General features: G+C 38.6%; 1 protein-coding gene across 2 annotated transcripts in view; it reads right to left on the bottom strand.

Moving 5' to 3' along the window:
* The window catches only part of RPS6KA3 (ribosomal protein S6 kinase A3), a 43,523-nt gene that overhangs the window by 6,802 nt on the left and 19,497 nt on the right, over positions 1-17,224 (bottom strand). Inside the window, exons 5-21 of one of the 2 annotated variants that reach the window (XM_083734296.1) lie at positions 16,610-16,690; positions 13,953-14,032; positions 13,318-13,424; positions 13,132-13,169; positions 12,803-12,945; positions 9,478-9,548; positions 6,812-6,900; positions 6,649-6,713; positions 6,456-6,558; positions 5,685-5,809; positions 4,426-4,548; positions 3,957-4,046; positions 3,573-3,731; positions 2,969-3,130; positions 2,183-2,259; positions 1,388-1,505; positions 172-312 (exon numbers count right to left, since the gene is read on the bottom strand). In XM_083734296.1, the coding sequence (XP_083590422.1) occupies positions 172-312; positions 1,388-1,505; positions 2,183-2,259; positions 2,969-3,130; positions 3,573-3,731; positions 3,957-4,046; positions 4,426-4,548; positions 5,685-5,809; positions 6,456-6,558; positions 6,649-6,713; positions 6,812-6,900; positions 9,478-9,548; positions 12,803-12,945; positions 13,132-13,169; positions 13,318-13,424; positions 13,953-14,032; positions 16,610-16,690 (1,772 nt within the window). Of the gene's footprint in view, positions 1-171; positions 313-1,387; positions 1,506-2,182; positions 2,260-2,968; positions 3,131-3,572; positions 3,732-3,956; positions 4,047-4,425; positions 4,552-5,684; positions 5,810-6,455; positions 6,559-6,648; positions 6,714-6,811; positions 6,901-9,477; positions 9,549-12,802; positions 12,946-13,131; positions 13,170-13,317; positions 13,425-13,952; positions 14,033-16,609; positions 16,691-17,224 lie in introns of both variants that reach the window. The other variant, XM_083734295.1, reaches the window with a different exon arrangement.

The raw sequence follows: 17,224 nt of genomic DNA on the forward strand, positions 1-17,224 counted from the left end.
CAGTTTAATGGGGAGAGGGGTAGGAATAGTAATAGTAATGGGACACTCTATGGAATGGAAGTACAGCCAGTGACCGGGTACTTGGGAAAATGGAAGGAGATGCAGGCAGTCTGCAAATTTTAAAGGGGAAAATAGATGAAAAAACACAGCTATACAAATGCATATTTTTACCTTCACAAGATGTGGAGCATCTTGCCTGTTTAGCTGGAACTGAGGCAACTGGTCACAGTGGACAATCCATGGATGTCTCAAGACCTGGGCAGCCGTCAACCTCTGATGAGGGTCAACATGAAGCATTTTCGAAACCAAGTCCTATTAATAATATAACAGAACTAATTAGGCATGCGTTCTAAGGCTTAAAATATGCAACAAATCTAAGATTTTGAATCTCACAAAACTACATACACTCTGATAAAAATGATTCAGATTATTTATTTCTCATATTTCCAAATATATTTTCAAATGCTATAGGGATAAAGGTCTGTTATCAAGAAAGAGGAGCAGGAATACAGAGAGACTTCTTAAAAACATCTGGAGGATATTAATTTAAATAAATCACAATTCAGCAACATACTAGAGTTCCAATGGTGGTTTGTTTGTTTAAGTTGTAGTGTCCATCACATTTTAAAGACATAGTCTGCAACATCTATCACTGGAAGGAAATGCATATTCATTTATAATTTATAAGATTGTAAAATTAGTGACATGCCCCCCCCCCCCCCAATATCCTAAGTATGGTCTGTAACTGAGTGGGTGACGGAGCTGAGAGCATCTTCTGTTTTCAGCAAGCTTTGTCCCTTTTTGCTTAGCTCCTCCTCTCCCCCACTTTCTGCATCTGCAGATAAGGCATCAGTGCATCTGTCTACTGCCTCATATCTTTACCCTGATTGCAAGTACCTCCATCCTCATTAAGTTCCATTCAGCTGAAGACAATTCCTGTGAAAAGCCCACATTTCCCTAATCTTGGAAGAGTGCTTCCCCAATTCTTGCAGCTGTGTACTTCCAAGTGTGTGCATTTACTTCCAAATAGTGACGTAAAGGGAGGAAACAAATTGTGTCTTCTGACCTCAGTTTCATGTATCATTCCAGAGGAATGCTAGACTCTTAGCAGTGGCTTTCAAGGGGTTGCAGGAGTCAAGAAAGTGCTGTTGCAGGAACAGAGTTCTGCTGATCTCTCTCTGGATCTAATGCAAGGGATGCCCATTTGCCACGTTTCTTTTATCATGGACTTAATTTTATTTATATGCTCAACTTTTATTATCTACAATGATGTAGTCTTATAATCACCTAGTTGGTTAAACAATAAATTGTTGACTATTTCAGATGTCACCATGAAATGTTATTCAAAAACACATCTAACATACAATGGATGGAACATATATGCTACCTTTGCTGTATCTGAAACAGAATTCCAGTATCCACCACTGAGAGAGAACTTTCCACTGCCTATTCGTGCCAAAATTTCTTCTGGAGTATCATCAGGACCATTTGCAAATGGAGTGTAGCTAAAAATAATAATAACAATCACAAAGATTTTGAGTTCCTTGTTAACTTCCAACTACTACAAGTGTCAACGACACTAAAATAGTAATGCATATTCATATTATGGGGAAATTCATGTTAGGTAGTAGCTTGTCATCTTACTGAATTCAGCAGACTTAGGAAAGTCAGCAGACCAGGCAGAGGGGCTTTTCGGTAGTGGCACCCACCCTGTGGAACACCCTCCCATCATATGTCAAGGGGATAATACATCTGAAGGCAGCCCTGTAATGTTTAATGTTTTATTATGTTTTTGTATATACTGGACACCACCGAGAGTGACTGGGGCAACCCAGTCAGATGGGCAGGGCAGAAATAAAAAAAATACTATTTTATATAGAAAATACTGAAACCTATTCAGTATTGCTATTAGCCCTGCAGTTTCATCTCTCATCACCACTATCTGCCTCATGAATGAATGACTTGGGAGAACAAGAAAGCACAGCAGAACAACAGGGCAAGGGGACATGAGCAGATCTCAAGGTAACAGAGTAGGACAGAGTATATACACAGGCAATACCTTGTGGTGCTGCAAGAGAATATCAACTTAGTTTTGAAATTCTGAGATGAAAAGCTACAAGAACCTCTAATCCACTTTTACAAATTAATGTAACAATTTCCAACTTAGAACCTACAAACATACCCAGTCAGCATTGTATAAAGCAGAACACCAAGGCTCCATATGTCACATGCAGCATCATAGCCTTGCCTTTTTAAAACCTATGGAAAGCAATGTTTTCATTAGTTTCTGCAGAAAAAGCCAATTCCTTTGGTTATTGAAAAATGGGTGGAATCCAATGCAGCACAAGCAGGCATCCACTCATCAACTGTTTTTCTTCTACCCCTCTTCTTTCCCTACAGCCCCCTGCACACATCCAACATCTGCTCCAGAGGGTGGGGGACCCTCCAGAGCAGATTTATGTGCAAGTATTGAAGGAGTAAGCATCTTCTATTAGACATTTAAGAAAAAATGTGTGAGTTATTTAAAAAGTCACTCCACTGAAGCAAGCACACAGGGTGAAGACAATTCCACTGTACAGCCACCACAGGACTGCAAAAAGAAATATGAAACAGGAAAATTCTGTTCAAGTAAAATAAGAACCCTCAAAAGACTACATCAGTATAGAAGTACACTGAAAGGGGGAGGAACTATATTGTTTCTGCTTAATAACTATGAGGTAAACAAAGCATTAAATCATTTGTGCACCACTTGATATATCAACAGTCTCAAAACCCTTAAAAAGAGGGGGCAGGAATGCCTTGTGTTCTCCCTCTAACTCTGAAAAGCACTGTGGCATGCCCAGCCCAATATATAGGGCTAAAATGGAAGCCCAGGACACATGTAACTTTACCCAAGTTAAGAAATCCGAAGCAGGTCATAAGACTGCACACTCTCACCTCCACCCCAAAAAACTATACTGATAGTTACCTCAGGAGCAACAAAATTTGCTGTGTAACAAGGAGTCATTAGAAGGCCATTTTCTGCTCTCAGCTGCTTTGCAAAGCCAAAGTCACAAATTCGAATAGATTCCGGATTGCCAGATTCATCAACATAAAGGATGTTGCTAGGTTTCAAATCTCTGTGTACAACCTAAACCAACCAAACAAACATGGCTGTTGTTTCTTCCACATTTAAAAAGAATATAATGCATCCAATATCAACATCCCTTTATTGCAAAATAAATTAATTGAGCATAGTCTATCATTTTGGGTCTTATATACATACATATATATATATATATTCATGAGCATTCATTCTTACAAGTTAATTATCCATAAGGTACTTGTGTGCTTGCCCTTATTCACCATATCTACAGAAAAGATATGAACTGGCTCTTGTGTACCTATTCTTCTGTCTTTACACAAACTAACGAACTATTGCAAACTAGCATCTAATTAGTTAATGCTTACAGACCAGATGGGAGAATTTAAAATAAAATGAAAGCTTCAAGAGCTGTAACAACGGAATAACTTATCTATTGTATTAACTAGGTAGTGCATTTCAAATATATGCCTCAAGAACGCAGACTTACTCCTTGTGCATGAAGATATTCAACAGTTTTTGTTATTGTCAGTAGAACAGCACTGGCTTCTCTTTCTGAAAAAAATTTTTGCCTAAGGATTTTGTCCAACAGCTCTCCTCCTTTCATAAGTTCTGTTACCAGGTACACACATTTCCCATCATCGTACACCTGAAAAGTGTAACACATTATTTAAGTGCTCAGTTGTGCAAAGAGTTGTATCCAACATTAGTCATACTTTGAGTACACCCACTGAAATCAAAAGGCATAACAATCTTCGTTCCACTAACCTAGCAAGTGCATTTGCAGACTCCTAATGAAAGATTAAATACTGTACATGCCAAAAGCATCTTATTTATGCCTGAATTGCAATAAAGCTGCTAATCATCTACTTACATCTTTGAGAGTAATAATATTTGGATGCTGTCCGTATCGTAGTAGAATTTCTATTTCCTCTGTTGGATCTCTTTTACTCTTGTCTATTATCTAAAAGAGCAAACATATTTGAACCAATAACTATATTATTAACTCAGTTTTCCCCATGTCAATATTGTTTCATACCTACAACCACTGTTTTAAGTCTCTCAGAGGATTTGAAACAACATTTTTGTGTGAAGAGCCACCCTTCTTCAAACCAGTTTTCCTTCTAAGCTCATAACACTTTCATTAATTGGGTGTTTGCAGATTTCTGCTTTTCCAGTTCCTCAATCTCCTTTAGCTGCCGAAGCCACCTCACTACAAGCCTATAACAGTCTCCCCTCATCTTAACCCATAGCCCTCAAAATGCTTCTCAGCCTTGGTTACCCAATTACCTCAGTGCACTGAGAATGTGCTAGCATTATGGATGCTTGAAACAATTAATTACCTTTACTGCATACTCCATATTTGTTGCTTTATGTATACATCTCTTGCACACCGAATAGGAGCCAACTCCTATATCTTGTTTGACTTCATATCCATCAGTAAACTGAATGCTGTTCCTGTGTAACTGCTACCAAAATAACATTATCAATTAATGCATTCTTTACAAATATCCAATTTAGATCTTTATATTTTAGAACAAATGTTTATCAGTAATGAATAACTAATAATAGTAATAACAGTAATGTACAACTAATAATATTGAACTTTTAAAAGAAAGCATTTTCCACTCTGATTTTCACTTCTTCTCCAACCTGAATAATATGTTCAAACACACTGAATAGTGTGGAAAGACACAAACGGCTGGTTTTCACATTACCCCTTGGTTCAGCATATAGTTCATTTGCTCCTCCCTTTACATGTGTGGGGCAACAAGCAAGGAAGCTGCAATCAAAACTAGGAACTATGCTTATTCGCTTCCAAACAAGCTGGAATATAGAAGTTAACTTTAAACCATTGCTACATAGTCTGGCTTCTATGGAAGCCATTAAACAGTTTTCCACTGTAGCCTCCGCACACAACACTAATTCGTGGTTTTAGGCAACCTTCACAAACCTGTCCCCTCCATTTGTTTTGAACTACAGTATCTAGAGGACACCAGCTTACCAAAGGCTTCTTTAAGGTTATGTGCCCCAAAGCATTATTAACTGATAATTTTTATTTTCTGAATAAAACTATCTCAAATTGGACATAACAAAAAGGCAAATAAAATGTTTAATAACACATGCAAAGTAGAACTGGTCTGTTATGAGCACATAAGTAGCAAAAGCTATTCAAATTAAACTGATAGAGCCAAAAACAAGGACAGAATATGAGAGAGAAAAAGCAATCTACTTGTTTACTTTGCATGTGGAAATAACTTCAAGACATTAAGTAGCTTGAGCTCTTGAGATACAGCAAGCTACAGATAACAAAAACAAAAAGAGATTAACGTCACAGAAACACTTCCATGCGCTTCTGCACCGCAAGGGCTTTTTTCCTCATGCAAACCAGTAATATAATCAGCTTGAAGAAGAAAATGGATTCACTTCCAAATATCATTTTCTGCATGTGGAAATCCTTCAATAAGATTATATGTGAAACTTGATTATCTATCCTTTGGGCACAGCTTGTGCATACATATTGTGCAAGCAATATCTGATCTCCTTGCAGGCCCCTAAATTCCAGCCAATACGAATAGTTAACTTCATAATGAACATTCACCTGAACAATCGAGTGCCCAACAGATGTCTGCATTGCTTGACTTTCATCATCGGTTGCAATAGCTACAAAACTGAAGCCCCGAAAAAGTTGGTGAGCATTAGCACTAGGTGGAATACCAGGTGAATCTGGGGAAAAAATTATTTTATTTTATTTAATATATTCCTCTTTTAGAAATATTTCATAAAAATGCCTAAGGCAGTTTGCACAAAAAGCTGCATTTCAAATTATGATCAGAACAAAACAACAATATGACAGGCAACAAAGATCAGAATATTTAAAAAGCGGCGTACCATTTTAGTCAGTTGTCAGGTCAAATACATGATGGAACAACCCAGTCATCATATCATGCTGGAAGGTAACAGCGAGGGATAGGCCTCTCTATCTAAAAACTGAGTCCCGGGAGACCAGGAATCGTAACTGAAAAGGCCATCTTCCCTATCCCAACCAAATGCAACACCCATTTTGGTAGAACATGAAAAACACAAGATCTTGGCAAAAAAGACCTGCTGCATACTCAAGTCAGATTAAAAGGACACCTATGTGTCAGGTAACACAAAACCAAGGGAGTAACACAAATTGAGGTTTTTTTCCTGTTTCTCATGTATAGCAACTGTATGACTGATTTATTTCATTTATATACCTTAGACTCATAAAAGTTAAAAATGATGCACGTGATTCAGATTAAAACTGTAACTTTCCCAAACCACCTGAGAAAACGGTATATATATATATATATATATATATATATATATATATATATATATATCTTACCTTTTGGAGTTTTTGCTGTAAATTCGGGATCAAAATAAAATGTGTCTTCAGGTCTACCAGTTGCTGGTTTAAATGGTGGATTAATTTCTCTTCTGTACAATTTCTAAGACAAACACATTTAACACGTTAGAAAGCTGTAACACAATTAACATGAAATGTTGTAAGTGTGTTTTACTCCGTTGTGTGTACTTACATTCCAGTCTATTGTGGAGAAAAATGGATGTCTCTTAATTTCCTCAACTCCATCAGGACCTGCACCTATCCGAGGTCAGCAATGAACATAACAGCAGATATATTAGGGATTTGTTTGGCTTAATGTTGAAGTATGTAGTAGATAACTTAATTAAATTCTTTACCTAATCTGTTAGCAGGGTTTCTCTTGAAAAGCATTCGGAGAAGACTCTGAGCTTCTGGACTTAAAAACTGAGGCATTCCAAGTTTGGCTCTGTACAATAAAAACACATTAATCGTATACAAAGTTTATAGTGGAAATGCCACCTTCATTTGTTTTAAACACAACACTGCACAAGCAGGTTTCCCCTTCTGCAATGGGACATCCCCCCTTTCCTTTCCTTCCCTCTCCCTGAAGCCTTCCCTGTGCCTCCAAATTCTGCTCCAGAGGGTTGGAGGATCTTCAAAAGTACACCAGGCAAAAAGTGGGGGTGGGCGACAGGGGAAAGGAAACAAGGGGAAGTCTGTTGCGCAACTAGGTGGAAACCACTGGCTGTCATTTCTGCCTGAAAATAAAGTAGGTGAAAACACACAAAAAGGCCCAAATGTTGCTTCCACACAAAAAATCCTATTCCAACTGTGAAATGCTGGAACTTCAGAAACTAAACATAATGGAAAATTATGGAAAGGAAACACAAATATTGTATTTCATTGCCATCTATGGTCTCTCTTAATTGAATTTTTCCACATGCATTGGTAGGATTGTGTATATCCAGCAGCCTAAAAATCTCTCTTTTTTTAGCATGAAAGCAATGTCAGTAAAGCCAAAGGAGGAATTAGTAAGAGAACAGAACTCCTAAGATCAGTCCTCAGTACTCATGCTTCTGCTAACTTTCACATGTACTTTCCACTCTTCATTTCAGTAACTGGAATTCATAAACAGAAAAGGAACACTATGAGTGAACACTATGAACTACAGCAATGCTTTAATAGGCCACACTCAATGTAAAAGGTACTATGATGGAATACATTCTTGTTTAATCCGTTGATCCTGCTCCCTGAAACCAGTGAGGTAAACTGCCTGGATCACGGCAAACCAACTGGGAAAGGCTAACTGGTTCTTCTGTAACTAAATGAGAATCATTTCCTGGAACAGTTTCTGTAGGAATTCCATTGGTTTGCATCTAGCAAAGAGACACTGATTAATTTTAGCTCAACTAACTAGAAACACACAATGTCCTTGGAATGTTATGATTAACCACTTTGCATTACAGCAGATTCTTCTGAAAATATTTGATTCATAACCGGTTACTGTTGAGCAAAACACAACCCTGTTCCAACAAGAAACTCTCTAGATTATATAGCTGCATGAATGAGAGCCATCTTGGTTGTTGTTTTTACAGGTATATACAAAAACATGCCTTGATAATTTAGGACAAAATAGACACAAAAAATCTGTCTTGATTCAGTCTGATCATGGCTAAAGAAACCAAAGTTAAAAACTGTGGAATAAAATGATAATATCAGTAGAGGGGGAACAGACAGACTAAATATGAAATACAATCACAAGTTTATAAATTATAAAAAACAGACCCCTTATAGAGAATTAAGTCTAGCACCATGCAAAAGTACTGGGTGGTATTCAACCACATTTTACTCAGTGTAAAGGTAAAAGTACCCCTGCACATACGGGCCAGTCGTGTCTGACTCTAGGGTTGTGCGCCCATCTCACTTAAGAGGCCGGGGGCCAGCGCTGTCCAGAGACACTTCCGGGTCACGTGGCCAGCGTGACGAAGCTGCTCTGGCGAGCCAGCACCAGCGCAGCACACAGAAACGCCGTTTACCTTCCCGCTATAAAGCGGTACCTATTTATCTACTTGCACTTAGGGGTGATTTCGAACTGCTAGGTGGGCAGGAGCTGGGACCGAAAGACGGGAGCTCACCCCGCCGCGAGGATTCGAACCGCCGACCATACGATCAGCAAGTCCTAGGCACTGAGGTTTTACCCACAGCGCCACCCGCATCCCTTTACTCAGTGTAGACCCATAGAAATTAACAAACATGACTAATTTAGGTCCACTAATTTCATTGAGTCTACTCTGAGTAAAACAAAGTTGAATACTATCCTCTGCCATTACCACAGGAGTGGTAGCTAAGACATAGTGACAAAGAAAGTATGAGAGTGTATATACATAGCAAAGACCAAAAGACATTCAAGTTGCTTCAGAAGTATAACAATAGTAGTCAGATATAGATCTATTATATGACCAAGTCTGATATATTGATATATGACTACAGCCAACCTAGGTATAGGTATATTCCACAGTATCAAATTTTGTATCCAGATTGAAAAATAAAAAATGCATTAAGTATACCAGAGGTATACTGTAGCTGGATAATAATCTACAATGCAAACCTTAATTCCACCCACTTGTCAGGAGTTTAGAATTAAATCAGTATGCAATGATAAGGATAGGTTTCAGAAACAGGAGAGACACCAGAAGGACCAATGGTTTATAACAGTAGTAACAAAAAGAGAACGTTAAGACATTTTTTCCACTAGAATTTTCAGGATGGTGAAACTAATAACAGATCAAGGAGAATATAATTTGGTAACTTTTAAAGGAGATAATGGGACTACAAATACATTATTATGTATTAGAGAAGTACTTGACTAAGTGTCCGTACAGCTTTTGATAGGAAGGACAGTAGAGTGGAAAAGGACATTAGCAGAATGCATTATGGAGTCGGGATGTAAAATGAGGGAATAGTAGAAATTAGAGATTGCAGCATGGAGGGCATCCCCAGTAGAATACCTGGTGAGATAAACGTATAATAAGAGTGTACTCACTTGAGAATCAGTGTCATGGTTTCTTTTCTGTCTTTCCCTTGGAAAGGTAGAGTACCAGTGAGCATTTCAAACTGTATAAAGTAAAACGTCCATCAATCATATTAAAAGACCAGGTAATTTCTTTTCAACATCACATTTGATTGTTGTGACCCACCCTGGGACCTTAGGGTGAAAGGTGGGAAATAAATGATAACAGCAACAACCACCTTCCTCTCTTTGACAAAACTAGTAGAACCTTGTTTATAAAACAAATTGTGCATACCAACCAATAACTCTGCATAATAATGTTCTGCAGCATAACTATTTACATTTTCAGGAGTTTAACACATCTACCTTTGATGTAGTCAGTGCATGTTAACCTAATTCAGATGCTAATAGCTAGTTGTACATTTCTACATCTAATGTGCGTTTGAAGCTAAAAATAAAAAGGCAGCTATTTTGAATGAAGCACACTTTTCATTTTGTCTACTTGTAAGAAAATACTGCTGTTGTCTTATATCTGAGCAAACACAAACTTTGTATGTGATTTATGAAAAACTCTCCACTCACCAACGCTCAGTTGGTAGAACATGAGACTCTTAATCTCCAGGTTGTGCGTTTGAGCCCCACGTTGAGCAAAATATTACTGCTCTACAGGAAGATGGGCTAAATGACCCTCATGGTCCCTTCCAACTCTACAATTCTCCAATATAAAAAATGTGCTTGTGTTAACACCCACAGATTTAAGTGTAGGTTATAACAAGTCTTTTATTCTGTAAGGGTCAATAAAAAGGCTGCTTACTACTCTATATTTCTTCTAATCATTAGGTGTATCTTAACTTATTTTGGGTTCTAAGTTTCTCAGAACTGAACTATTTAATCTAATTGAGAGCAAGACTAGGATCTTATGCTTCCTTTTAGTAGCCTTGCCTCCCACGCCACTTAACTAGGGTTAAGTAGCATGTTAGAACTAATATTAACTAGGTGTTCCTTAACCCAGAGTCTAAAATTAGTGGCCTTTAAAACTGCATCAAAGTTAACTTTAAAATAAGAGTGCAGAACATTTCTGTAAAACAAATTTATCTGTAATGTAATTAAGGAAGTATTATTGAATTGCATCTAACTAAGAAACAGGGGACAACAGTGTACAGCGGGTCCGCAACTTACAATCACTTTACTTAGGCAATCTCAACCTTACACGGTAAAAGGTAAAGGTAAAGGTACCCCTGCCCGTACGGGCCAGTCTTGCCAGACTCTGGGGTTGTGCGCCCATCTCACTCAAGAGGCCAGGGGCCAGCGCTGTCCGGAGACACTTCCGGGTCACGTGGCCAGCGTGACATCGCTGCTCTGGCGAGCCAGAGCCGCACACGGAAACGCCGTTTACCTTCCCACTGGTAAGCGGTCCCTATTTATCTACTTGCACCCGGAGGTGCTTTCGAACTGCTAGGTTGGCAGGCGCTGGGACCGAGCAGCGGGAGCGCACCCCGCCGCAGGGATTCGAACCGCCAACCTTTCGATCGGCAAGTCCTAGGCGCTGAGGCTTTAACCCACAGCGCCACCTGCGTCCCACTACCTTACACGGTAGGGTTGGGCGATTACATAGAAAATGGAGAGCGGGGAAAACTTGCCGTTCCCCAATCTTCATTTATTTCCACTACCCACCCACCCGCACTCCCAGCAGACTTTCCTGCTGTGGAAAGTGTTTTTTAAGCCCTCCACCTCACTTATTGGGCTCTCGGAAGGTGGTGGAAGGGCTCTAGGAACATTCCTTTGGCTCTCGCATGAGCTTCCCAGAGCCTGGTAAGCAACACCTCACTGGGGCTGGTTCTGAGGGTTCCTGACTTTGTGCAGTTTTGAATTTGCCATTCCATGTAGACCCCCAGAACCGAACCCTCATGTAAGTGGTAGGCCCACTGTATTGCAAAATATCGTTTCAGTTTGCTATCACATATATGTATAGGGCAAAATTCACCTAACAAACCTGCCCAAGGGCTTCTGTTGCACAAGAGGGCTTTCCCCTCCCCCTCTGTGGCCCCACCTCCTGAAACTGGCTCGGTAGAGGGCATTGGGAGAACCTCCAGAACAGCATGTGGGGAGAGGGGAAATTGTTCCATCTAGAAACTGATATGTTTGAAAAGAAGGATCATTCAACACAGCATGGAGTTGAATTCCACCCTTAAAAACAAAAACAAGTTGCTTAAAATACTGTACAAAAAATAAAACCTGCCCTCTACTTTTTCAACTGGCTGATCTGCAAAGATTCCACTTAAGGAATGTATTTGTCCCTATGGAGCCAGGTAGAAAGAATCTGTGGGTCACTTTTTTGGACTGCAATTTGCACAAGGTGCCCAGGGAGGATAGATTCTTTTTTAGCTACTCTAGGTGGATGATTTGCTGCAATTCTGATCTATTACTGTTTAAATGGTGAGTCTCAGGAAAAGTTAGTGATAAGATAGCTAAGTACTTTCTATCCTCAGTAATGTTAAAACTTATAATAAATTAAGAAGTCTTTTTTGGTGAATCTATTTGTTATTCTTACTATGCAATTGTATCAACTTCTATAGGATCTACTTCTTGTATCAACCTTTATGATTGAAAAAAAAAGCTATTCTTTTGTAAATAATGTGTTGCATTTTAAACATCTCAGTTTTGCTTTAAAACATTTGATAGTAAGCTTAAATTAAAATTATTTTGTAATATACTTTGGTTTTTAAGATTTATATTATTTATAGTTTTGTCTGACCAGGGATTACTTTTCTTTGTTGTCTTGATTGCATTCAGCTATAGATACTGGCAGAATTTAGTCCATCATAGTCTTATGGTATTTATGCACCTATGAAATACTGTAACCAAAATATTGTAGAACCCAGTGGTGGCTTTGTAAATTGCAGACAAGAGTGACAGAAGCAGCTTGAGCTATTTGGCCTTGGTTTTTAATTTTTTGTGTTTGAAGAAAAAAGGTTGTGGATAAGGAGCTGCACATCTTTTTCAGAATGAAATACCGTATTTTTCCATCTATAAGATGCCCCCATGTATAAGACACCCCCTATTTTGTGGGGCCTCAGATTTAAGAAAATGGGGGGAGATGGCCCCGTGGATAAGATGCCCCCTAATTGCTGACATTATTTTTTAGGTGGGGGCGGAAACTAGTCTTATACATGGAAAAATACAGTTATACTACCACTGAAAGCATGAAGTTCTTCTCTTTCCTACTATTTTCTGGACTAGAAACTGCTACTTCTGAATTATTTACATTTGAAATGAACGAAATTTACCCCCAAGTAAATGAGCCAAGGATCGGGGATCAAGAGACTCTACCACCACTTTCAGTTCATCAGAAACCTACCATTAACACTCCAAAAGACCACCAGTCTGCACTCTGTGTATGCCCCCGCCGATTAACCACTTCCGGGGCCATATATTCTACTGTTCCACAGAAGGAATACGCTTTTTTCTCGTGATCAATAGACTCCTTGCTTAAACCAAAATCTGGAGAAAGAAAGCACAATGAATTTAGTAATCTTATGAGAACATGCAAAGTTTTGAAAACAGGTTCTTTATACTTTGCATGTGTTTCACCAGCATAATTTCATTTCCCCTCTCTAGCGCTGTTTATCATACTAAAAGAAAACTGTCTATGAATTATTTATGTAGTAGAAGTTTGTTTTTATTTACCTGTCAATTTAATATGTCCTTCTTCATCAAGTAATATGCTATAAAAAAAGATAAAGCTTGTTTGAAACATGGTTATGCTGATTTTCTTTACAACAAATAATGATTGTCAGAGAGCATACTGGGAGGATTAAAAATCTAGAGAGAGAATATGGTATTTCTATCATATTCAAAATAAAAGGTTCCTACTTTTCTGGTTTTAGATCTCTGTATATTATTCCAAGACTATGCAGATGATCTAAAGCAAGTGCTAATTCAGCCAGGTAGAATTTGACGTCCTCTTCTGTGAACATCACCTAGAAGAGAAAATGCATAATACTTGTCTAAAGTTAATACAGAGCAAACAGTTTCTATGATTAGAAAAGATTGAAGAGGTTTTTTCCAGTTTAAACTTAAATTGAAAACTAAAAATTGTATGTCAAGTGTTTATATTTGTGTATATAAACATGTTTATAAAAGTCACTTGCACTGTCAAGTAAGTGCATTATTAATGCAACAGACTTTGAATTCTGATGGGTGCATTTCTACATCAGCTGTCTAAGGATAATTCAACAGTACATTTGTTGCATCTCTATTCCCCCACTCCCGACCCTCCAAAATATTTAAGATTTAAGTGTGGAAAGCAAAGGGGAAGAAAGAAGAGACAGAACGGAAGAGATATATGAACACAGAGCATGCAGTGTAAAGTAACTTAGATTCATTGGTACAATTAATTAAGAAATCATGGCAAATATTTCCCTGAACATTTGAGCACATTCCATAAAATAAACACAACCTCTATTAATAGAATTCAGAATTGTGACAACAATATATGAAACATTTACCTCTTTGGATAAGCGTGTAAACAAGTCTCCTCCTCTGAGAAAGTCTAAAATAAGGTATAGTTTCCCTTCTGTTTGAAAAGCTGAGGGGGAAATCAACATTATTTTAATAAAAGTATTGTGTTCTTGGGTATGTAGGTACTTATTGACTGTTACTATTATTGCAAAGATATTGTTTTATTATGCTGGATCATTAAAAAGTTCGTTCAAGAATGTGTTAAAATGCAATGCTGCACCCTAGCTATTACTATGTTCTATGATTTTTCAAACAACATTAAAATGAGCATCTTTGCTTATTATACATTATGGCTAGAGTCATAGAAAGGTTTTAGATCCAGCTGTGGTATCTCTTGACGAAAGAAGGAGGGATGCAAATTTTTCCCGTTCTCTCTATTCCCCACACCTGCCATGCCACCATCCACACTGATCTGGTGGAGTCCCCAACTTTCTGAAGCTGCCACTGGTGGGGGCTGGCACTGGCCGCTGCAGGGGCACAAGGAAATCAGCAAGAAATACCTCCCTCCATCTTCCATTAGGGGACACCCTCCACTGGATTAAAAGCTCTTCCACGAGCACAAAGTTATCAACTATAGTCTACTCTATACAGCGTGTATCATATTTGTAGCATACAGATCAAAACTAGCACGCAAAGCAATTTTTATCTTGGCCACACCAATGTTAAGATTCATATGTATTTTATGCATTCAAAAAAGGTTTTAGAAGTTTTATGAGCTATTTGACGCTTTAATGCAAAACTGCTCTGTGTTTTGTATGTACTATGCAAGTGATGGGTATTGAAGAAAATAGACACTGCGCACATTTTGTATGTGGAAGTGTAAGGATTCTGTCGAGTTGCTTTTGAGGTTATTTTTTTTAGAAGCAAATTACTTCTTCTGCTCACCCCACCCCTATGACCTCACATTGCCAAAGCACATGTTATCCAGACTTCTGAAACTTTAAACTGCTGGACAGTGCCAAATTTATTATAGATCTGGCGACTTGTAACTTGCATTCAGCAACAAGAAAGTTCCAGATCACTCACTGGAGAACAGCATCAAAGCTTCTATCCCTTCCACCTCAATACTGAATATTTTTCTTTAACAGAAAAAGTAAACAGTGGGTTGCTTCTCAAAATTTAAAATTTAATTGCCTCAGAGATATGCAAAATGCAAAGCACCCCTTTAAAAACAGGACTGGGTAAATCTCAGGTAAATAAAACCTAAGTATGTTCTGTTCTGGCCAATGCTTAAAAAGAAAGTATAGCTGACATATTCTATAACAGAGTATTTCTTCTTCTTTCTTATATTAATTAACTAAATAGGTGAGAAAACTGCCAAAACAGTACTGAAATCACAAAAGCTGAACATGAACCCTTAGGGAGGTAAATTTAACAACACCATTGTATATTTGTACGAGGCCTTTCCATAATTACGCCACATTCAAGGTGGCTTACAACATGAAAATATTTACATAACTAAAAATATATTAAAATTTAACACTAGGGAAGTTAAAAGAATGTCAAAAATTACATTTGTTCAGAAACTGATCTTTACTAATGATCAAGCTTCAAAATGTAGCATTTGTCTTTTTGTGATTTTCTGCAATGAATAGTATGGATGAAATCTCCTATACAATTAACTGCTTTAACAAATGCCAGTTATGCAAACTAACTTGTACAGGAGTACAAGATGGTAGGTTGGGTCTCAATAGAACTTGCTATATTTTATTTGAAGGTATCAGGATTTTATAAATGGCAAATACGTACGAAATATCATAGTTACCAGTAACTAGCAATATTTACTGTATTTTTTGCACCATAACACTCACTTTTTTCTCCCAGAAAGAAAAGTGTTATGGAGGAAATGCCTACGGGTGGCGGGGGGGATTTGCTGCAGTCGTGAGCAGAGGATCCATGGTTCACCTTCCTTCCCTCCTCCGTGGCTCGCTTTGAAACAGCAAAGCGGGAGAAGAGCTGCTGAGTGGGGAGGGGAGAGGGACAGAGAGCCTGCCTCTTTAAAGGAGCAAAGCGGAAGAGGAGAGGAGCCGCTTACACGAGAGTAAGTGGCTCCTGTCCAGTTGGTTCCTTTAAAGCAAGCAGGCTCTCTGTCCCTCTCTCCTCCCCACTCAGCTCGCTACATAGCAGCAAAGTTTTTCAGCTCGCTAAGCCAGGGATGAGCGGGGAGGAGGGAGAAAAGCAGAGCCTGCTTGCTTTAAAGGAGCAAAGTGGGAGAGGAGAGGAGCCTTCTCCCCTTATACCCCTCTTCTTCATTATTAGCAGCATCCTTCTCCACCCACCCCATGTGTGCTTCTTCTCCCCTTAAACCCCTCTTCTGCATTATTAGCAGCATCCTTCTCCACACCCCACGCGTGATCCTTGTCCCTTGAGTGCTTTTCCTTCCCTTCCCACTTAAAATGTGGTTACAAAGCATGGATCCACATGGATCCTCAGGATTTTTGCACTGGGCTACCCCAAACTCACTGTCAGATCACATGTCTGGGGCCACAGCATGAACCACAAAAATCATACATCCACTGTTTCGTTAGAATATTTTTTTTTCTTGTTTTCCTCCTCTAAAAACTACGTGCGTGTTATGGTCGGGTGCGTGTTATAGAGCGAAAAATACGGTACTTTAGCAATTTAGGATGCTTATTAAACTTACCGTAATGCAACTTGACAATAAAGGGATGATTAACCTCTACTAAAATGTCACGTTCCATTTTTGTCCGAACACGATCGCGAACTATAAGAGATGTTGACCAACATTTAGTGCAAATGAATACTACCCACTTAATTATGTATATGGACTATTGTTTTTCGGTTTTATATCCATTATATGTGGACGCAATGTCAAAGTTTTCAAGAACCATTTTCACTGTACAAAATGTAATGAAAAATAAAGTTTTAAGAGTGCAATGTTATGGATAAAAAAATGGCTTGTGCCAATGGAAAGGCACTTCCGTTGTGCGAGGAAGTATTACAAAATTCTCTCATGTCCACATCCTGCTAGAGCCTCCATGCCCAGTTCCAGGTGGTCCCTCAACCTTTATGAGCGGATTGTGGAGCACAGAGGGGTGTAGTATGGGCATGCCAGGAAGGCCCGATTGTGTTAGCAGAGTTATACTCTCATCTCTCTAGTACCAAATTTATAAATACAATTTTTGGGATCTGAGCAGGAAAAACATTGGACTTGCCTATGCTCATATCCCCCTGCTGCATAGACCCTGGCTTACCTGAGTCAACAATCATACCAAAGTACCAGGGGTTGAAAATATAT

The sequence above is a fragment of the Podarcis gaigeae genome (genome assembly GCF_964106915.1).
Source record: "Podarcis gaigeae genome assembly, chromosome: 4".
Lineage (NCBI taxonomy): Eukaryota > Metazoa > Chordata > Lepidosauria > Squamata > Lacertidae > Podarcis > Podarcis gaigeae.